The following is a 23,183-nucleotide window of genomic DNA, read 5'->3' as shown; positions in this document are numbered from 1 at the left end:
GTGGGAGAGCTCTGCCGGCTCCTTTTCCTGCACCACTTCTTGCTGGCAGGACAGACCGGAGGGGAGCTGCAGGAGCCCAGCTGCGCTTCTGCAATGCGGCTCTGGGCTGAGATGAAGCGGGAGAGCGCCACCTACTGACAGGCGCGTCGGCTGCACAGAGGCAAGGCTGTGTAATAGCAGCTTCCAGCCTCGCTGTGCTCTCCTACTGGGTGGCTAACAAGACCCTTTGTTTTTTCCCATTCAGTCAGACCTGCTCTCGGTGTGTTTGCAATATAGGGGAGGACAAGGGGAAGATGGAAACTGGAGACCCCGAGGTGATGAGGAGAGCCTCGCTGTGAGAAAATTGCCTAGGAACAGCTCGCCCCCAGTAATCAGGCGCTTGGTGTTGTGTGACAGGCACAGTGCTGCATGTGGTTGTCTCACTTACCGTTCCAAGCAACCCTCGAGAAGGCAGGCGTCCCAGTTTCCACATGAGGAACCTGAGGCTTTAATAACAGTTCCTGGCCCCCAACATCCACGGCCAGTAAGGAACAAGGATATTGGGGTGTGGAGGAATCGAGGCTGAATTCTGTCTTGTTCTGAATCAATTTCTCCCAACACCTGCCAACCAAGTGGTTCCTATCCCCAGTTCAAGGCAGAATTTCTGTAATCCAATAAAGGAACCATTTCCTTTTGGTTGGGTAGAATCCCATCTCTGCTTTTTTCTACCTTAATCTCACACCCCCATCATCACCCCTCCCCTCCCCGCCAAGCTCAATTCCTTCGACCGTAAAACAGGGAAGTGAGGACATCTGACTTGCAGAGTTATGGTAGAGCCTCAATATTCTAGAGTACAGGGATTTCTAAACAGGAGCTTGGTCAGCTGTGGTCTGAACACCTACACTGGGATCCACCCTTCTCTCGTTGTTAGCTTTGGGGCCTTGGGCAGGTGTCTGGACCTCACAGGTCTCCAGCTTTCTCCTCAGTCCAATGGGGCTGACAAGGATGGACCCATTCTGTCAGAGCTCTCTGCACAGTCAGGTGAAAACCCCTGCTACTCCCATATTAGCTGTCATCATTTAAGTCTGAGGCCTCTGTTTCTTCAAATGGATTGGGGGAGGGTTTCTGAACAATGACTTGGTTTGAATTCAGCTTCTACACGAAGGCTTGTGTTTGTGTTGCTACAAGCCGCCACCTAAGGTCAAGGCAGGTGGGGCGGGGGAGCTCTGTGGATGCCACAGAGGGGACCTGGGAGGCACTCCTGTAACACCAGCGTTCCCAGCTCTACAGAGTCTAGTGCACTTCCCAGTGTGCCATCTCCTTTTGTCCTGCTGGGACAGCGGCACGTCCCTGCTGTTTGCTGGGGTAAGGAAGGTCAAGGCTCACAAAACTCAAGTGACATGTGGCTGCTGCAGAAGGGCTGTGTGCTGGGGTGTATTTGGAGGGTGGCCCTGAGTGTCTGGTTCCCACAACACACCCACAGGCTCAGAGAGGCACTTACGGGAGGCGAGAGAACCAACGTTCTGAGTTTTCAAAAAACTGACCAACAATAGCGTTTTCCTCTTCCTTTTCAACGTGGGTTTGTATTCCCGGGCACAGTTTTCACAAGAGGGCCTGCCTGGAGAAAATGTTGCCTTTTTTTTTTTTTTTAACCTCCATTCCTGGTTGAGGGAACAACAATTCTGCAGCCCCACCCCCACCTCTACCCCTAGCCTGCTGGGAATTACTTCCTCATTTTCTTCCCTGCCTGCCAGCTTTATTGAATTCTCCTTAGCAACATCCAAAGAAGAATTCGCCTAGCAACAGCATGGGAACCAATGAAATGTGGACATGGGAAAGGCTTCTAAACCAATGGGGGCTCTGCCTGACAGCCAAGATGGCTTGTAAGAGCATAATAGCCTGCAGTTTGCAAAGCAGCCCCTGGGTGGCAGCAGACCAGCTGTGTAAAACACTTTGGGATTTTTGCTTCTTGTGGCTTGTACTTGGATTTTTTTTTCTAATCTGTAAGAATTTGACTGCCACAGGCTTTGTGGGTGTGAGTTCTCCGTGTGAGGTGGTATACATGACCCAGACAATGGGCTCTTGGCTTCCACCACTGCCCTGACCTGACCCATCCATGACTCTCTTCATTGTTCCTGCCACCCCTGCAATTTGGAGTGGCACAGACTGGCACTGCCCCCTGCCCTGCCAGTTCTGCCTCCCACATCTATACAGGGATGTCAGATCAGGAAGTGCTTTTATGCATTCTACATGCTGTCACGTAGTTTACGTCTCTTACACTTTAAACCAGAGGCAGCCATGGGAGGAGCTGAATAGAACTACAGGAAACAATAGAAAATCCCAGTATTTAGTACTTTAGCCATCCTTGTGTGGAGATGTGGCCTTAAACACCATGCGGCGAGGTTTAGGACCTTCAGAAGTCTTGTGTCTTCCCAGGTGTCCCCGTGAAGTCCTGTATCTTCAGAAGGTCTCATTTTATTCCTTCCCTTCTTCTTGCCTCCAGCTGCCCTGGATTCCTGTGGTGGCATTCCTTTGTAGCTGCAGCCCTTAGCAAGGCATTGGTCTGTAATGGATGCTCAGGGACATTTTTAGAAGAAAGGAAATATGTGAGAAATGAAGTGTTGCTCTTCTTGAAAACAGCCGTAGGGGGAATGTATTGGTGGAGCAGTGCCTGGGAATATGCTGCTGGCTGCAAGGGCCATCTTCTGCCTGTTCAGGACCCTTGCACAGCACGAGCTACACCTCCAGACCAAAGCCCGAGCCTGCAGACATACTGTCCATCCTGGGAGTGGCTCATCTCAGCAATGTTGTGTTTTAGGAGGAACCGAGGAGCAAATCCAAAATCTGTGCCAACGTGTTTTGTGGAGCTGGCCGGGAGTGTGCTGTCACAGAGAAGGGGGAGCCCACCTGTCTGTGCATTGAGGTGAGTCCCGACATCAGGAGCCACGGCAGGGGCCCAGGCGAGGGTGGATCCCTTGGCCGAGCTGCCACTTAGTGGGCAGTGCCTGTGATTTCATCATCCCCGCACAGGCACGCCTTGTCTGTCTGGAAGACGTGACATTTTAAACCAAGGGGTTATAAATCGTATGCCTGATGTTTAGCACAGGGATTTTTAAAATATGTTTTTTATGTTTGAAACTGTAAAAAAATTTTAAATTGTCAAGTTGCTTTATGTTTGTCAAATAGTACAAGACGTAAGAGCATTTCAGAAAGTTCATAAATGAAGAAGCTAAAAGATAAGTTTATTTCAATCAAAATATTTTAAAATCCATGTGTAATTTTCCTACTATGCACTGTCCATGAACTTGGTGAAGAGCCCTCATCTGCATGAATTTCAAATTTTCTGCATCAAAATAAAGCTTATCTTTTTATTCTATTTCCCATAAACTTTTTGAAGAAGTTTTATATTTGTACAGAGGGAACCAGTGTTTGGTATACAATGTTCTACATTGGTTTTTTTTCTATGCTACTATAAACATAGGATTTCCCCCTATTTTTTTACAAAACAAGATCATAATATAGATATGTGCAGTTTATGTCTTGTACTGGTTAATAAATCGTGGACAACACACCAGATTATTACATATTGTTTTCATTCATTTTTGAATAGCTGCATGGTATTTGATCATATGAAAGAAGATTAGATTTATTGAGTCATTTCACATGGATGAACATTTAGGTTGTTCCATGGGTTGGTTACACTACCAGCTATCACCTCCAGTACAAATTTGTTTTCAAGCTGCTACTGCCTTTGTTTCTTAAGACTGATTTCCACCAATCTTGCTAGGTCAAAGGACATGTGAAATTTTTAATGGTAATTGCTTATTTACTTATGAAAACAAAGAGAAAGCTCCCATCTGCGAGATACCCCTCAAATACCCCAACAGCCACGATTGGGCCAGGCCAAAGCCAAGAGCAAGAAACTCCATTGTGGTCCACTCAGTTGTGGCATGGGCCCAAGCACTTGAGCCATCTTCCACTGCCTTCCCAGGGACACTAGCAGAGAGCTGAATTGGAAGCAGAGCATCTGCGGTTCCAATCAGCACTTACAGGGAATGCTGGCATGGCAGCATGTCTTAACTGCTGCACCACAACTCTGACCCCTCCCCATGTGTCCCCCCTTCCTTTGGTTAATGACATTTGAAAAACAAAATGAGCCTTTGCGAGATGCAACTTTTATTGGCAGGATTCAGATCCATTCCCCCTCCTGAAGCAAACATGTATCCTTTCCCCAGGCCTTTCTAGCAAATTAATCCTTAATCCGTAACCTGGAAACATACCTTTCTGCCAATAAATAACCCAGCTTAACAGATTCTGGTGTGTCCCAGGAAGGAAGTCTTCCAGCTCAGAAGCCTAAAAGTGAGATCCTACTGGGCATGGGTTTGCCCTGGGAGGTCCCGTCTAAAAACTGCAGATGGCCACAGTCTAGTCTCAGCTTTGTCTTATGGAGACATTGATTTTGAACAAACTACTTCCCATTAGATGCCAAAACAGGCTCTGATGATCTACTGCACTGTAAGCACTCCATAATAAATATTATTGCCATAAGCAAGTGCAGCTTATCTCTTTGGGCTTTGTTACCCTCATTTATATGTGGGGAGGTTAGCCTACTCCCATTGCAGAACGTGCTGTTACTTTGTTTGTTAACATACCTTCTCTGTTTTGTCCCTTTAGTAGGTGTGAGCTCAACTTGCTGCCCACACGAGCTTCTTAAAAGACACAAATCTAAGGAAATTGGGCTTGTTTGGTATCTTGACACCTTCAATAGGCAAAACAGAACCTAGCTGCCAAGTTTCCATTTCCACTTTGCCCTGTTTCCGTCAATAATGATTCTGCATACGTAGCACTTCACAAAGTAGCCTCCATCCCCAGCTTCACAACAGGTTGTGAGATTAGAAGGAAATTAAATAGCCCTAGAATGTGAACCAGAGTCACAGACCCTGAGTTAGGCCCTGAAAGAACTGAAATATGTGTGAATGTGTGGATATGGGTGTGTGTATGCCTACATGCACCTGTCTGTCTCTCGCATTTCCAGCCTGACGCTGGCTCTTTTGTGATAGATTGTTGGCATGTTAAGGCATCTTACATCACCTAAAGATATTGAATGACTTTATCCAAAGTGGCAGAGAATCCAAATTCCTGACTTCTAATGAAATTCCCTTCTTACTGACTTGATAGGGTGAATGAAGCAGAGCCTTAGTCAATTTGTGCTGCAATAGACAAATACCTGAGACTAGATTATTTCTATATCATGGAAATCTGATATTCAGAGTTCTAGATGTTGGAAAGGCCAGGATCAAGGTAACAGCTGGTTTAGTGTCTGTGGAGCGTCTGATCTTTATTTCCAGGGTAGCCCCTTGCCCATTGCACCCTCATGTTGTGGAAGGCAGAAGAGCAAAGGGGCTAACTATTACACTGCGTGAAGCCTCTTTTGTAAAAACGTTAGTCTCTTTCACAAAGGAAGGGCTCCTGTGACCTAATCACATCCGAATATGATCACTTTGGAGATTATTTCCATGAAAGTTGGAGAGGATACAGCCATGCCAACCATAGCAGGAGGCCTTTCTCTTCACTGAACAGAAGAAAAGACCCTGAGCAAGACTGACCCCAGAGGACTGTGGTGGGTGGGACAGGATGAGCTACCTCCGACACCAAGTCAGCTGGGGTCACTGATGGCCAGAGCTGAGGTTACCTGTGCCCTAGTGGGATAAAGGTTCCACCTTGCTGGTGGGGAGGCGCCTTGCAGCACGGCCGTGTGTGTACACCTGTGTGTGTGCCTTGATTGTGTGAATTTCCTCTTGTGCCTCTGTTTCAGCAATGCAAACCTCACAAGAGGCCTGTGTGTGGCAGTAACGGCAAGACCTACCACAACCATTGTGAACTACACCGAGACGCCTGCCTCACTGGGTCCAAAATCCAGGTGGATTATGATGGACACTGCAAAGGTAAGGCAGGCTCTCCACCTGTTGCAGGGCAACTGGAGTCGCAGGGAGCCCGAGAGCAGATCAGCTGGTCAAAATGACCCTAACTCCTTCCACCTTGACCATGGCCAGCAAAGTTGTGGAAACTACCCTGGCAGAGGCGATGGGTCCTCTTGCTATGAGCCTGCTTGTTTGGGCCTAGAGAAGAGCTCGGATTTGTGCCCAGGGCTTCCTACATCAGACCCCAATGGGGACTTCCAGCACTCTCTATAGCCAGATAGCAGATAACAGGTGACCACATTATTAATCAAAAATCATTTTTTAAAATCCATAAGTGATTTTCTTTCTGGAAAGTAGCTAGATGTCACTTTTCCTGAAGATTTTTAATCTGGGCACCTCTCAAAGTTGGTAGCATTGTGTTTTGTCCATTTTGTGGTCAAATTATTACCCCTTGGAGTCTGAGGAATGGAGTTCTGCATTTGTTGCTAATTAGACATTAGCTACCTGCCAAATCCTACACCTGTCCAGCCTTTCTCAGCCCTGACCTTCCCAGAGAAACAGAAAGCTGTTTCCAAGTGTTGGTGTCTACTCTATTTCCTGTTCAGGGTGATTCTGAGCATGGATCCTTCTTTGTTAAATATTTATCTCTTTATTCAAAAGGCAGAGCAACAGAGAGAGAGAGAGAGAAGAAAAGGGGTTGGGGGATAGAGAAAGAATGATCTTCCATAAGTTAGTTCAAGCTAGTTCACTCCCATAGTAGCTAGGGCTGGGCTAACTTAAAGCCAGGAATCAGGAATTTCAACTCAGTCTCCCATATGAGTGGCAGGATCCTAGATATTTGGGCTATGATCTGCTGCTTTTTCAGGTGCACTAGCAAGACGCTGGATCAGAAGTTGAGTAGATGGGACCCAAACCTGTACTCTGAAATGGAATGCCAGCATCTCAGGCAGCAACTTAACTTTCCATGCCATAATGCTGGCTGCTTTGTATGAATTCTCAGACTCTTGGGACCCCATTCATCGAACAGGAAAGAGCAAAAAAAGCAAGAGGGCAATTCTGTGACCCCAGAATGTCAAACAAGACAGGAAAGAAAGTGTCCCCACACTTGAGCCCTGGAGGAAGAGGAGGAAGACAAGATGATGAGATGCCCCTTTAGTGTGGGGCAGGCTTGATCCTAGACGTTCATAGGAATGTTCTCTTCACCTGGCAACATGCCTTCTTCTGTCTTGCAGAGAAGAAGCCGGTCAGTCCATCCGCCAGCCCAGGTGAGTGCTGGTCTCCTGCTGTGAGCACACACACACACATGCCTTAGGAGGAAATGCTTTCCATATTGGAAATTCTGATTCTCTTCCACAATCCCTGACAAGGTGTGAGCTAGATCAGAGCTGAGAGCTCATGACCCAAAAGTAGGCTCTCCTCAAGCCAACCTAGAAAAGCTGCGAAGTGGCCTTGTTCTATGCTTACTGCTGTCTGGGTCAGGTTTTCCATTGCTACTGTGCAGTGATTGAATCACAGTGATAGTCTACGGCCATACCACCCTGAACGCGCCCGATCTCGTCTGAATCACAGTGATAGAAAAGCCATTGAAACCTCCCCTTGTTGCCCTGTAAGATGGGCGCATGTCACAGGCCCAGCAAAATCAGAAGGCATGATGTGTTTTGAAAGTGGACCTTTGGGAAGGCTGGTGAGACTTCTGGGGTTTTCTATAAATAAGCCTGACAAGTTCATCGTGATTTATGCTTGGTGTGCACATCCCTGGCCTCCCCCTCTCCCCACCCGATGCAGCTCTTATTGTGATCATCAGTTGAGAAGAATGAGCCTCAGAGAAATAAAGTGGGTTTTCCCAAATTCACACAGCAAGGAAGTGGCAAAATGGGGTGGAATGCCTGAATTTTCATCCCTCGAGTCCAATACCAACACGTGTTTGTCTTCCAGAAATTGCCTCCTGCCACAACTTTATCTCCCAGTGCTCTCAGTCCCTCCTGCTATTTCCATGTCCAGAATGTTGACATCTCCCATTTTGGCCTTATTTCCTGTTGTTTATGATAAAGGGAGATACAGGTGTGCTAAAGATGTAAGTGAGGAGGAACTTTGGTAGACCAAGTTAGTGAGAAATGGAGAAACTAGAGAGGGCATCAAAACTGCGTGGCATCAATAATTTTTTAATTTATCATATATTACTTGAGCTTGTCTTTGAGCCAACGGAGCTACTATATGGACTTTATATTTCCCTAACTTTTTTTCAAATTTATTTATTTGAAAGGTAGAGCTACATACAGAGAGGGAGAGACAGAGAGAAATCCTCCATCCATTGGTTCTCTCCCCAGATGATCACATCAGCCAGGGCTGGGCCAGGAGTTTCATCGGGGTGTTTCATGAAGATGACAGGGATCCAAGCACTTGGGCCATCTTCCACTGCTTTCCCAGACCATTAGCAGGCAGCTGGATTGGAAGTGGCTTAACTTATTGCATTGTGACAGTGGCCCCTTCTGAAATTAATGAAGATGTCTTTTTTTTTTTTTCCTGTTAAGCACCAAACTTTCTGTTGCAGTATTCTGGGTGTTTGACAAATGTTCCAGCAATGAGAGCTTGAATTCTGGGTTAGACTCTTCCTTGCTGAGTACCTTGTATGTGACAGAGCTGTCCCTTTCCTGCAGTCGTTTGCTATCAGGCTAACCGTGATGAGCTCCGGCATCGCATCATCCAGTGGCTGGAAGCCGAGATCATTCCTGACGGCTGGTTCTCTAAAGGCAGCAACTACAGTGAAGTTCTTGATAAGTACTTTAAGGTAACATGGTGTTGAACGGTACTTCCTTCTCCCAGAGCTCGATCAGAAGGAAACGCTGGGATAAACCTGACTCCCTAACCAAGACAAAATTGTGAAGCTTCTTGAAAGTTGCCTTCTGACCTGCTTGGTCCGTAGGAGTCCCGTAATCCTTGGGACTCTGAGACACATGTGCTCCTTTCTTTGGCCAGTGAAGCCACAGAAAGGGTTGATGAGGCAGTCATTGATGGCTAGAACCCAACCTGACTCCTGCTGCCTGTGGTGCCTTGTGCAGCTGAGTGCTGTTACATGACACCTTCAGATTCGCCTGGACCCAAACACAGTCAGCCTCTTTCCTGTCCACATTGATATCTCCCCAAGTCGTTAATCTTCCGTCAATGAGCTGGCATTTCATGGGTCCAAAGAACCTGGCTAAATAAAGATATTGCTATTCCCTGTTATTTTTAACTAAAGAGACAGTGCTCTAGGTCCAAAGAGATGTTTCTTCTAAGAAGGAAAAGGAAGGAGGAAATAGTATGAAATTGGCAGTGGCAGGGCCACCACAAACGTCCTGCAGAGCTTCAGAGTTGCTGGAAGAAGATTCATGGCTGCGTTCCAGCTGATTGCCAAGGACACAGACACATACAGGGATATCACACTGGGAAAAAGAGAGACACGTACACAGAGATACAACATGCTCGAGTTACACATACCGCACGCAAATGCACAGTGTGCATGCAAACACACACACAGTTCAGACCCCTGCATTCTCATAGAGACCCAGGGGCTTTCCGTCTAAGGCACACACACACACACACACACACACACACACACACACACACACACACGCATCCTCTCTCACCTGCGCCCTGAGCTAACCAACCACAAGGGGGATTTTTTAGCAGCTCTGACACCATCCAGCTGGGTCCATGCAATTTCAGTCTGGATTCCTTTCTCACCCTGGCTTTATGATGGACCCTATGGTAGATTACTGGGTTGGAATTAAACGAATGGAGGGTCATTTCAGCAGTCTCTTATGTAATTGTTCTTAGTTATAGATTTTTCTCGTCAGCTGCAAAGATTAAATCCCTGCTGGGATTCAGCAGGATGAGAAAGCACTGCCCAAATTCCCTGTCCTCTGTCTCTGCCACATGCATGTCCCAGTGCCCCTGGGCCGGGGCTGGGTCCTCCCCTAGAAATATGCATCACCCTGCTGAGGGTAGGGCAGGAACAGAAAGGCACTGACAGAAAATGATTTTTCCCAAAGCTGCCTAAGTGGTACCCCAGGGCCTGTGGTAAGCAGCAGCTTTGTGATTATAGCTTAAGTGTTGTCGGGCCCAGGACACTCCTTCCAGGGCACCTCTTGGGACCTTGTAATCATTGATTGTGGCTCTCTGGTGGCACCCTGCCTGCAGCATCACTGACACCTGTTATTGGATTTGATTGTCAAGTCCCTTGACTACCTCACTCCCCATCACCACACACACACACATCACAGCCCAGAAGCTCCCATCAAAAACCTGCATACCCCCTTGAGAAAGCAGCTTTGCTCTAGGGCATTTTCACTCACTCACAACTAAGGAAGCTAAGTCATGACTTTCTAACATCAAGGTCCTTCCTTTCGACTCCCTGGCAGTATCATCCCGCAGAAAAGAGAGGCTTTGCTTTCTGATTCCTGCTGATGTCCAGAAACCTGTGTGATACTGTCTTCAAAGGGAGACTCCCTCCCCTAGGTGAACACCTGCCAGTTGGTGACAGATCTGATATTTCACAGAGAAATCTGTTTCTGGACCAGTGAACTACTCTCCTGCCTACCTGGCATTCCGCACACTGACATCAATTGAAAAACCAAATCTAATGGGAATTTGGATAAGGCACAAATCAGACTTTAACCTCAACTAGTGATCCAGCTGCTGTTTCTGGGATGAAAGTGTAACAGGATGCCCATCTCTCTCTCTTTCATATATACACACACACACAACTCCGTGTGGCTAGTGGAATTGGAGCCAGCTTTCGTGTCCCCCGTACCTAGCTACACAATTGTCCAGTACTCCAGTTGCTGTGAGTGAGCACCTGGCACAGCCCATCTCTGAGCCATCTCCATCACACACACATCTTCCTGCCTTTCCACAATCCTCCAGTTACATGACAGGGAAGTGTTGTTAGTATAAATACAAAGCTTGGAAATGCAGACTTCTGAGGGGGACTTCAGAGAGTTCAAGGGATTAGAATTAGAAGTTGCATACAAAGCATCTTCACTAAACTATTTGAAAACCCTTCATATGCCTAGTTTCAAAATTTTGGCCAATAAAATAATCCGTCTTTTTAAAATCCAGTATTACATGAATTTTTAAAAATGTACCCTCATTCTTTGTCAATGTTGGCCTAACAGAGGCCAAGAGAATTATGTTGGTATCCAAGAAGAGTCTCCCACAGATAGCTACCCCTTCCTCCCAACCCTGGCCAATGCATTCCAGTTTGTTTCGTGGTCAGCTTCCAGGCTTCTGCCTTCCTATGGATTCCACCTACAGTTCTGGCCTAGGGAAAGACAAACAAGGCCCTTTTGAGACACAAATGCAGAAGGCTGGGATGGCTGCTTAGCTTTAGGCTTAGATCTGGTTGCAATGAATATCAGGTATATGTACATAGTCCTGCCTCTTAAGAGACAACTAGGCTCATCCAGGTACAGGATGCTCACAGGTGCCTCTGGCAGCCCACGTTGGACTGTTCTCTTTATATTCTGTCTGTCATCAAGCCCTAAAGACATTAGGATCTTTAAGGATTGCTTCTGTTGCCCCAACACATACAACCCTGAACTCAAAGTCCTGAGCTACTAAAATATGACTCCTAGACAAGCTTTTAAAATTATCCTTGTCTAATTAATCAAGACCTCACAAAGTCAATACTTATACAGGGTTCCTCAGAGGAATGTGTAGTGAATAAAGAACATCTGAGACATGTCCCTAGGGATTGAGGACAAGGATGAGAAATCGATGCTAAGCTGAAGCCTTGCAGTTGATCTATGTATTTTTGTCATGCCACATACAACAGGAAGACTCACCTGTAGCATACATAGAACACATGACAGTCACAAAAGCAGAAACGGTAGCTACGTTTTTTTCCTTCTACATGGAAACCAAGACATATTTTTCTAGAATCCCTTGCAGCATCTGGGAGCCACCCTGAAAGGAACATGTCAATGTTGATTTCGTAGGGTAGCAAATGAGGCAGTCTATGGAAAGAATGTAGTTGTGTAAGGGTGGAGGATGCAATGCCATTGGAACTAGTTAGGAGGCTGGCAGTATCCAACTTGAGATTGATCAGAACCTTGAAATTGACACTTCTCCAGCAACAAGAGCCTAGGCATTGCTGATGATCCCAGTTGGCTGAAGTCTCAGTTTAGCATCTTTCCATGCAGGGAGAAATGCTTGGTTTCCCTGTCACTTCAGGCCTGCTCATGAGGTATTAGCTGGGGCATCAGGGCAGCCTGCACCAAGGAGTCTGAAGATCTTTGCCCTCACTGGCAGCAGGACCCACTGCACAGGACTTTGCACCTGCAACTTAGTTAATTCGGACCCTTTGTTCATATATTCTCACCAATATGGTCTGTTACGGCCACCAGTGTGAAAGTGAAGTCTTGATAACAGGGCATGGAAACTCGAAATCCAACAGCAAGATGTGTTCCTGCAGATCCCAAAGTGAACTCAGAGGGTCATTTGCATCACTGCTCCTGAGCACCCTGTTAGAGGAACCCCTCTGGGTCTCCAGCCAAAGATTCTAATCCCAAACTGGTCATTTTTCATTGCCTTTCTGTCTTCCTCTGGGGTCTGAGAGCATGGATTGTTGCTATCTGAGCTCACGTTTTAAAGCCAACATTACTGAAGTACATTGTCAGGCACCTCAGGGTCCTGAGCTGTTCAGCTTTCTGTTGGGGCTATCCTCCTGGGACCTTTCCCTGGGTTTGAAGGAGGTAGGGTGGCCTCTGCCAGATCCCTTTACTCTCATCTTGGGACACGGGGGCCTTCTCTGGATGTCCTAGTGACTCCAATCAGGATTGCTAGAACTCTCTGAGGCCAGCGCTAGAATGAATCAAGGAAGGATGAAGCAGAAATGGGCCAGGACAAGGGGTCAGGAATGGGAGCTAGAGTTCTGCCAAACCTCCCTGAAGGATCTCTCCACACCCTTTCTAGAACTTTGATAATGGTGACTCACGTCTGGACTCCAGCGAATTCCTGAAGTTCGTGGAGCAGAATGAAACTGCTGTCAACATCACCACCTATGCAAACCAGGAAAACAACAAGCTGCTAAGGTACACATGGGACGTGGTCAGCTGGAAGCAGGCGCCTGGGTTGGAGATTCACAACTCTTCCTACCAGTCAAGGAGCCACCAGGAACAGGAAAACGGGAATTGTGTCCTGTTCTAGTCTGTGATGAACACTGCAGTCTAATATTGAAAACCATCCATCACTGATGATGTAGTTATGGTTTTCGGCTAGCTCTGGCAAGGAATTGAAGATTGTAGTGGATCCTAAGGCTAATTATCAAGGTCATACCCCAACAAAGCTGTTCCTGAGAGCTGTGCCTGATGTTTTGTTGGTTCGTTTTCTGAAAGGGTTATCAAACTGCAGATCTGAAATAGCTTCAGTGGTGATTTTTAAGAAAATCGGTGCTGTTTCATGTTGATTGCTCTAATGATTACCATGATATGGCCTCCCCCATTCTCAGTATTATCCCAGAATAAATATTTTTAAAAATTAACCCTGCTTTCTAGTGTACCAGTAAAAATTAAAAACAGAGAAGTGCCTGTTATGTTCTCAAGTGACCCAAAGCACCTAGAAGGACTCCTTCCTTAATAATAATCCATGACCTTGAACCATAAACCATAGTCATCTTTTGGTCATCTGAAATTTGATAGCAATTTACAGTTTCCACACTTGCTGCTCCTGACATCCCAGTGAAGGAGGCATCTTGTCCTCCTTTCACAGATGAGAAGACAGGCTCTGAAAGGTTGAATTATTAGCTCAAGGACATGCAGTAGTAAGGTATTCAGCTAGGGCTAAAGTTCAGGCTAAAAGGAGAGAGATGAAACTAAGATTCTTTTGGTCAAAGAGCTCTTTCTAGAATGTTTAGACTAATGCTTCTCCCTCTTATTTTTTTTCAGATTCCATGTTCTTTTCATATCATATTTAATTTCCTCTGTCTTAATTTTTTTAGTCTGGTTAACTTGACACATAAAGCATGGGAAGAGCAGCTGCTAGTGGAAGCTGTGCGGGTCATAAAAACATTTGTCTGTCTCAGTGAACAAAGCCAGAAATGACTTTGTCTTCTTAGATAGAACAGTTGATCAGCTTGAGGGATCTGACATCCAGTAAGACAAACTGAAGGTTAGAGGCTCCCGGGGTCTGGACAGGCAAAGGCCGAGGCAGGCCAGTGCACCATGTCCCAATCAGCAGCCATCTCTTGGTCTCCCGTGCAGGCTGCAGGTGTGTGTGGCCTTAGTGCCATCTTCCTTTCTTGGGAGCAAAACTGAGCTCTCACTGGCATATTTCTCTTACGTTTCATTTCAGAGGGCTCTGTGTCGATGCGCTCATCGAACTGTCTGATGAAAATGCTGACTGGAAACTCAGCTTCCAGGAGTTCCTCAAGTGCCTCAACCCATCTTTCAACCCTCCTGAGAAGAGTATGCTTGAGCTTAAGACAGAGTTATTGGGAGGGAGGCTGGGTTAGAAAGCCTTGGTGGCACTCTCTAGAATTAATTGATAAAATCCCCTTCCTTGATTGTGCATTGAACCTTGTTCATCACCTCCAACTGAGTTAGGATCCAAAAATCTTGAGGTTGATGGTCACATTGCCTTGACTATAGGGCATCTTGTCATTGAGAAGAAGATCTTGTCTGGGAATGGATAAGGTCCATAGACTGTAGCAAAGCCCCCCTCCCATCTGTACTGTTGCCCCTCATTTGTGGTCCCACAGAGTGTGCACTGGAGGATGAGACGTACGCAGATGGAGCCGAGACCGAGGTGGACTGTAACCGCTGCGTCTGTGCCTGTGGAAACTGGGTCTGCACAGCCATGACCTGTGATGGTGAGCTGTGTCTTGGGAACAGGGAACAGAAAGAAGCAGCACTGTTCATCACTGTGGGAGAAGTCCCAGGGGGTGGGGTGGAGGTAGAGAAGAGAGCCAGGGCTGGGAGCAAGAACCCAGGCAAGCAATTAGCAGACTCAGACTTGGCATATTAGAGCTCCCAGTGGGCATCTCTGAGGGCAGAGCACTCTTTCCAATGCCTAAGTGTGCAAATCACCCCAGAGACTTCTAATAAGAGAACACTTAGACCCAGGAACTTAGTGAATGTTGCTATGAGACAAGAATAATAATAAGGAAAACAAATACTTGCTATATGCTAGACATGCTTCTCAGCATTTACATGTGAATGCACTTAACCTGTATGACACCTTGGAAAATATGCTGGGAGAGACTGAGGTGGTTAGAAGACAAAATGACACCACCTTGCCATACCCAGAAGAAAATGGAAAAAGACTGGGTAATCCTACAAAAAAACAAAACAAAACAAAAACCTGAGGTGGTTGAAGCATGGGCAGGGCAGGTTAAGGAGATAAACATGTTGGAAGGATTTGGGAAGACAGGATAGAGGATCAGGGACCCCATCAGGGTTCTGTTACAGTGATGCCAAAGGTCAAGAGAAACTTTAAAGTCAAAGCCAAGGCTAGCAAAGAACAGAGACCATTGGGATTGGAAGAAAGAGTTAAGTGTTGAAGCCAGGTCTGGACTGAAGAGCCACCTTAGGTTTGAGAAGAAATGCTGGTTAGAATTTGACCCAAAGTTACACCCAATGTGGAGAACCTAAAAGTAAGTCCCACACATCCTACAATCCAAGTTGCCTCCCCTGTATGGAGGTCAGTTCCACCCACCATCACACAGCCCAGGACAGCTCACCCTCCCTGTGTAACTAGAAAGAGCACACCAGCAACCTGAGAATGTCTTGGAGTGGAGATCAGGGATACTTACAGAAAGAACAGTATGTACCCAGCATCATGTTTAGGAAGATTAGGTAAGGCAAGGTCCCAGGACGAGATGCTTCTGGCCAGTGAGGCCTGGGAGACACCAGTGGTACAAAAGGAACCCAATTTTATCAAAGGGGTCACCAGTTCACCTCAATCCAAGACTGTTGACAGGGTGAAAAGGCAGGAAACCAAGAGAATTCCAGGGACAATTTATGAAACAGCAGTAAGAGTCTAGAAAGTCTTGGAAGTTACTGGATGTGTAGACCAACCCTGGAAGGCCAGGCCACACAGTAGCTACTGAAGCCCACAACATCTCAAATCAGTGGCCCAGCCTGCATGACCTCTGGTCTTCCTGGAACTCCCTTCAGTAGCTCTCCACACCTGTCTGTTCCTGTGTGGCCTTGTAAGGGAAACCCTTCATTTCTATGACATAGCAGTTGAGGAGCATCTGATAGGCTGAGCTGTAATCACAGTCATCTGGTAAGAATCCTGTCCTATGCATCAAGACCGGGTTACTACCCCTGTGGACACTGCCCATTTTCACAGCCACACAGCTCTGGACTGCTGGCCCACCTCTCTAGATGGCTCTGCTTCAGAGCACTGTAGGAGTAGAGGGTCATGGGGTAGTGACCAAGGACCTGTATGGGCTAAGGATTGGAGAGGGTATGGCTTTTTAGGTTAGCACCTGAAAGTTAGCAGAGTGGTGTCAGATCCTAAATGCCAACAAGACAAACAAGAAAGGTCACCAAGATGTAAGGGCAGGTAAAACCAGAGTTAGGGAGACTGCTGTGAGGAATATGCCCAGAGTGTGTGTCCTAGACATGCTTCCTGACAGAAAGCATCCTGTTTAATAGACAGATGACTGGCTTCCATCCCAAACCTACTGAATTATAATCAACTGAAGGATAGCCTGGGGACCTGTATAGTCTTGTTTTTGTTGATCTGGACTGAGAGTTTAGGCATTATTGTCAAGTACAGTGTCCATCAACCATAGCTGTACATTAAAATCCCCTAGAAAGCCTTTTTCCAAAACCCAAAAAGCAAAAATGAGTGTTCATCTCATGTTAATAAAATTGGAATCCCTGAAGGTAGGACCTAAGCAATTGTATTCTTAAAATTTTCGCCAAGACAGTTTGAGGCTGAGAATCACTGGCCAGAGGAGTTCCCTGAGTCAGGATCCAGCGTTTTCTGCAGGGCCAGTTCTAAGCAGCTAAAGGAGACACAGTGAATAGAGGCCAGAGAGGAGCAGGGATCAATAGCTTTATCAGTAGCATCTAACCTAGGAGCAATCATCCATGTTAATAGAAATTGTGAATTTCAGCTCTCCTTCCACACATTAGATGTGGGATGAATTGAAGACCTACAGGCTAGATTGGTGGGATCCCTCCCGTGATCAGCACAGCCACCACTGCTCTGAGCTTTTCTTCTTCTTTTTTAAAGAGTTATTTTATTTTTATTGGAAAGTCAGATATACAGAGAGGAGAGACAGAGAGGAAAATCTTATATCCGCTAATTCACTCCCCAAGCAGCTGCAACAGCTAGAGATAAGCTAATCCGAAGCCAGGAGCCAGGAACTTCTTCCGGGTCTCCCAAGCAGGTGTAGGGTCCTAAAGCTTTGGGCTGTCTGGCTGCTTTCCCAGGCAACAAGCAGGAAGCTGGATGGGAAGTGGGGCAGCTGGGATTAGAACTGGTGCCCATATGGGATCCCAGCACATGCAAGGCGAGGACTTCAGCTGCTAGGCCACCATGCCGGGCCCATGAACTTTGGTTCTTCTTGCAGGAAAGCATCAGAAGGGGTCCCAGACCCAAACAGAGGAGGAGATGACCAGATACGTCCAAGATTTCCAAAAGCACCAGGTAAGAGGCAGCTTCCATGCAAGTTCAGGCATCCCTTCTGCCACCAGGCTCAGAGACCATACATACTCCCAGTGCCCCAGGAGACATGCCAGGCTCGGTAGTTCCAGACATTCTCTAATGGGTACTTCTCCCATGGTCAGGTAGGGTGCCAGACATAGGGAACAATTTGGTGTTTGGCTGCTTAAAACAGACCCAGACTAGTGGTGATTTGCAAATGAGGTGGAAGTGATTTGCAAATGAGCCTGATGGTAATGCTTCTTGTCAAGGCCAGCACCCAGATCAGAACACTCTTCAGTTGCTTGAAAGCAGGCTCTGGGACTTGCTCACCACTGTACCCTCCCATGTACATGGGACCTAGAACATGAGTAGCACTGAGCAACTGTGAAATTCATACATTTGGACCACAGCAGAAAGGATTTAAGTTAAATACAAAAATGACTAGAAAATAGCTTGAGATTAACCAAAGTTCTCCTTCCTGAAGACTCAAGAAGATACTAAATAAGAAGTCTGTTCAGTTTCCATGTGGTTCAATTGAAGGCTGAACTATTATGGGAATATTGGGCTCCTGGCCCCGCCTCTCCACTGGCCTGTCATGAAGTCATAGAGATGTGGTGCCTTATGTTTCCTGCCTGTAGATTGGGTCTAGTAGTACAAGCTTTCTCTGTGACTCAGATGTTTTTAAGGAGTAAAATGGTCATAAGAACTGCTAGCCTGTTGAGGTGAACTATTTGACACGAATAAATGGAACTGTTAATAGTAATTGTTCTTATTTAGCGATAATTCTTTAAGCATAGTCAGTTTATCATTGTCACTGCTGATGTTAGTGAATAAGCACAGGCTTCTGACTTGTTTCACTCAATTTTTCAGTATTGTGTGTCCAAATGAGTCCAGCCGCAGGAAGTGTATGTGTGTGTGTTGGGGGTGGGGGATGTACTTTATAGGGATTCTTTTTCATCTAGGCTGGGAAGTTGTCAGATAGTGGGGAATGAGTTATAATCACTAGCATTTAAGGGTTTCTGGTGTATGTGAAATCCCTTAGAAGGAGAAAATGGTGAGACAAGAACTCAACTACAGATGGTTGGTCCATCAGAAAGGGACTTGGAGAATAGTTCAGGAAGGTGATGTACAATATGTGTTCAGGCATGATAGGATCCAGGGCAAGTGGAGGTGAATCCTGTTGGGGAACGGAGTTGCTGTGTCTGAGCAGAGAGCAGACAGGGATTTCAGCAAAAACTCCCATCAGCCATTGGAGCCATTGATGGCTGCTGCCGGGAAGCATGGGTTCCTTGGCATTTCTGGCCTGTTAGCAAGTGTGCACAAAGTGGGCTTCCACAGCCAGGGCAAGCCGTTGGGCAAAGAGATGCAGCCCTGCAGAAGGAAGGAAGTTAGTGTCAACCAGCATATGAACAAAGCGAGTAGGGATGAAGTAGGCTATTGTGTCCCAGGCCCCATGGCCAAGGGTCTACCCTATTTAGGGTTTTTTTTTTAGATTTACTTTTTTTTTATTGGAAAGGCAGATATACGGAGAGGAGAGACAGAGAGGAAGATCTTCTGTCCAATGATTCACTCCCCAAGTGAGCGCAAAGGCCGATGCTATGCCAATCCGAAGCCAGGAGCCTCTTCCGGGTCTCCCACCCAGGTGCAGGGTCCCAAAGCTTTGGGCCGTCCTCGACTGCCTTCCCAGGCCACAGGCAGGGAGCTGGAAGGGAAGCGGGGCTGCTGGGATAGAACCAGCGCCCATATGGGATCCCGGGCGTGCAAGGCGAGGACCTTAACCACTGCGCCACCGTGCCGGGCCCTACCCTATTTACTTTTTAAAATTGAGTTGTCACATACCATAAAATCTGTTCCTTAAAAGGGTATTATTCACTAGTTTTTTTTAGTGTATTTATATGACTGCCGTCACCTCCATGTAATTCCAAAACATTTTCATCATCCCCCCCAAAAAATACCCATTAAAGGTCAGTTCTCATTCTCCTCTCCTTGTCTCTGGCAGCCACTAACCTACTTTCTGATTTTATAGATTTGCCTATTCTGGACATTTCAGCTAATGCAGTCTTGCAATAGACAGTCTTTTCTGCCTGACTTAATTTGCTTCATGTAATGATTACAAGGTTCATCCTTGTGGCATGAATCTGTACTTTGTTCCCTTTTGTGGCTGAATAACCTTCCAGGGTATGGTTACCCCACATTCTGTGTACCCATTCATGTGCAGATGGATATTTATGTCATTTCCTTCTTTTGCCTGTGATCTATTACATTGCTAGGAACTTTGTTGTATGCCTATGCATGTGAATCTGAGCTTTTGGCTCTGTTGGTATACTCTTTGGTGTGGAATTGCTAAGTCCCAGAGCAATTCCATGTTTGGCCTTTGAAAAGGTGCCAAAGTGACTACGCCATTGTACATCCTTCCCAGCTGCTCAACATCCTTCATGTCCTTGACAGCCTTTGTCATTGTTTTTTTGTTTTGTTTTGTTTTTTTGGTGTGGATCTGAACTGGTATCTCCTCCTTGTGGTTTGGATTTACATTTGCCTAATGACTAATGATTTAGCTCATTATCTTCTTGAAACCCTTATTTTCTACTTGTGTATCTTGTTTGGAGAAATAGACTAGATACAGTTTGCAGGATTAGGTATTTTGTCACCCTGATTTTGCAGTTGAAGATACTGAAACACAGAAGTTTTCCTAATAGGTCAAAAGTCATCCCCAAAAGTGTCACAGCTCAGGCAGTCTGCTCACACAACCTGTTGCTCTGAACCCTTCTCTGTATTGGTTGGGTTTGGAACATACTGTAGCACTTCCATTTGATATCATCCTTTTCATCCTTAAGATGGAGATGATGATATCTGATCATCGTTTCATGGGAGTTCCCACAGCTCAGCGTTTAATTCCATAAACAGCTATCTGGACATGTGCTGACTGGGACATGATCCTTCGTTCTGAGTTACTCATTATCCATGGAGGAACCAGACATGTCAACAGAACTGAAACTCAGTGTGAGCATATATCTGCTACGCACTGGGGCCTAGTGAAATGCCAGTTTTTTTTCAAGATGTTCAGGATATTTGTTTTCTCTTGCATCTCAAAGGAAACAGCTGAGAAGACCAAGAGGGTGAACACCAAAGAGATCTGAGGAGGAGGCATGCAGGAACAGCGTCTGGAGCCCACACCTTCTCCTCCACTTCAGCGCTGAGTCCAGTAAACGCAGATGTCTGCTACAATCGCCAAATCACCAGTATTTGCTTGTATAGCAACGACTTTTGTTTTGTTTATGTGTTTTGCAATCAAGGAAATGGGGGCGGTTGGCTAGGAGGGGAAGGCTCAGAGCCTTCCTTTTAGGAGTGCTTTGGGAGAAACTGTAAATGATGCTCTAGGGGCTGGAAGCAAGTCAGGAAACTGCATCATGGTTGGAAAAGCAGCAGACCCAGAACTGAGGCCTTTCTCAGTCCGTGGCTGCAGGGATTGTGAGCAAGGCCAGAAAGAACTTAGTAGGCTGTCCCTGGGGGAGGGCTCTAGGAAGGTCAATGGGGAGGAACACATTCTGCTTCTGGCTCCTTCCCATTCATCAACACCTATCCTTCTCTTTTTAGTCCCAGCAACTGCCTCTACCTTCATGGCCATCCTGCTAATTACCCCAGCATCCCTCAGGCTTGGATGGAGTTTTCAGGAGGGTGTGCTCAAATGATGTAGAGACTTGTCTACTTTAAGCCCCTTAGAGACCTAACCAAATTTTTAAAATACTTTTTACCAAAGGTGCTATTTTTCTGTAAAACACATTTTGTTGGCAAGTTGACTTCTTTCTTCAACTATTTCCATTATATTTCTGTTGTTAATATTTTGTTATTGCAATAGTAAGCTTTTTGTAATATTTTTTGAGTAGTCCTACCATTTCACAGGTGAAAGGAATTTGGGGTTCTTCCTGGTGCTGGGAGCTCCTTAATCCAGACATTGCCCACTCTACAGACTAGAGACAACACACTGTGGGCCTTCTGCCTTGCCAGCAGATCAGCCATCTACCAGAGTAGCAGGGAGTGCCCCAGACAAGCCAGGGCAAGATGACACACTTTAACAGAAAGCTTTCAAGATCCAAAACATTAAATGTTTTTCATTGATTCTGAGAGGTTCAGGCAAATCATATTCCAAGGTGTGGTGAAAAATGTGCTCACTTGTCTGTGCTCACTTGCTAGCAGTGGGTGACTTTGACTTTTGATTTAATGGATTAGTGGTTCTGGGGTTCTGGCCACTGGTGCAGAGAGTCGCCATAATTTGTCTTCTTTTTCATTAAGATAAACCTTGTTGTTAGAACATGAAAAGTCAGACAACCAGAATCCAAGATGACCCAACGTGATCTCATTGTGAATGGTCATGCAGCAGACATGGGCTCTGATGTAGAGCCTTTGCCTGCCCAGGGAGAGAGTGGGAAAGAGAACCACCCTACTTCAGCTCTGCATTTCGTGGGTCATCTTGAAGTGATCGCTAAAAGATGAGAACCAAAGAAGGTTTCAGCTCCAAGAGAGACAAAGAGACCGAGTCTGAAAACAGTGACTTAGGAAAAGTCAACCATTCACAGTCAGTCCTGAGTCTTTTAGCTTCTGTGAATATTAACTTGCTATTGTGCTTCAGGATCATTGGGAATCACAAAGACTAAAAGTTTGACATAAGCTGTCAGTGGCAGAAAGCAGATCACAGACCATCAGATGGGCATTGGGGTGGTGCTATCAAGGTAACTGTGAAAAACTATTGGGCCCAGAAATGGAATTCTTTTAAAATCGTTGTCCTTGTTCTCCAAATGAGAACATTCCACCACATTTAGAATATCATCCTATTTAAAATTTCTCCCTGCACCCTACTTTGCAACTCCTGCCCAAGTGCCTTGGAAAACTCCCAGCAGCATGCCTTAATCAAAAGTTTTGCCAGTGCTTGGACAATGAGAGAGAGGGCAAGGTTTCCATTTTGTTTAAAGCAAGAAACTGCAGGCTCCCTTCACCATTTATATATCATTCAGTGTCTGTTCACAGTTAGAACAATGGTTGCCATCCAAGGCTGTGTCTCATGCTGCAACATGGAATTCCCAAGAGCAAATCCGCATTTCTCTTGAGTTGTGCTGCCTCTGTGTCACGAGGGCAGCTGTTGTCACCACCGTAGAATCACATGATCTGAGAACCATTCGTGCAAAGATGCTAACCAGCCTAGTTTGAGAAGTCCTGCACAGAGCTCTGCCTGGAGCACACAGACATGATTAAATCAAGTCCAGTTCCCGCAGCCCTGTAAAAGCTGGGGCCTCAACCGCAAGCCTCCTTGGGTTTTTTCTGTGTGTGTGGTTTTATAAACAATGCAGCACGGAGATCCAGTGTCCATGGAAACCTATCCCCATGCCGTGACCCTGGACTCTTACATCATTGTTTTTGCCAAGCCAGGCTCCTTCACCTGCTACTAAGCCCATGTGAATGTCTTTTTTTTACACCCATTTTCTTTAAAAATTCAACTTCAGGAAACAGTTTGAACAGGTTTCTGTTCCTGTGTGTTTGTGAAAATGTATTTAGTATGCTTCCCATATTGCATTTAACTTGTTTTTATAACTCCTGGCTTTTTTGTTGTTGTTGTTGTTACTATTGATAAATAAAAACATTGAAATAATA

General features: G+C 46.0%; 1 protein-coding gene across 2 annotated transcripts in view; it reads left to right on the top strand.

The window, feature by feature from the left end:
* Nucleotides 1-23,183, top strand: part of FSTL1 (follistatin like 1) — a 51,608-nt gene extending 28,425 nt beyond the window's left edge. Inside the window, exons 3-11 of one of the 2 annotated variants that reach the window (XM_041002890.1) lie at nucleotides 2,798-2,902; nucleotides 5,795-5,924; nucleotides 7,133-7,165; nucleotides 8,558-8,688; nucleotides 12,855-12,973; nucleotides 14,232-14,344; nucleotides 14,638-14,748; nucleotides 17,467-17,543; nucleotides 20,633-23,183. In XM_041002890.1, the coding sequence (XP_040858824.1) occupies nucleotides 2,798-2,902; nucleotides 5,795-5,924; nucleotides 7,133-7,165; nucleotides 8,558-8,688; nucleotides 12,855-12,973; nucleotides 14,232-14,344; nucleotides 14,638-14,748; nucleotides 17,467-17,543; nucleotides 20,633-20,677 (864 nt within the window). In that variant the 3' untranslated portion in view covers nucleotides 20,678-23,183. The remainder of the gene's footprint in view (nucleotides 1-2,797; nucleotides 2,903-5,794; nucleotides 5,925-7,132; nucleotides 7,166-8,557; nucleotides 8,689-12,854; nucleotides 12,974-14,231; nucleotides 14,345-14,637; nucleotides 14,749-17,466; nucleotides 17,544-20,632) is intronic. The other variant, XM_041002891.1, reaches the window with a different exon arrangement.

This window comes from Ochotona curzoniae, unplaced genomic scaffold (assembly GCF_017591425.1).
Source record: "Ochotona curzoniae isolate NIBS_2020 unplaced genomic scaffold, NIBS_Ocur_1.0 scaffold_2587, whole genome shotgun sequence".
Classification (NCBI taxonomy): domain Eukaryota; kingdom Metazoa; phylum Chordata; class Mammalia; order Lagomorpha; family Ochotonidae; genus Ochotona; species Ochotona curzoniae.
This window is presented reverse-complemented; position numbering and strand designations above follow the sequence as displayed.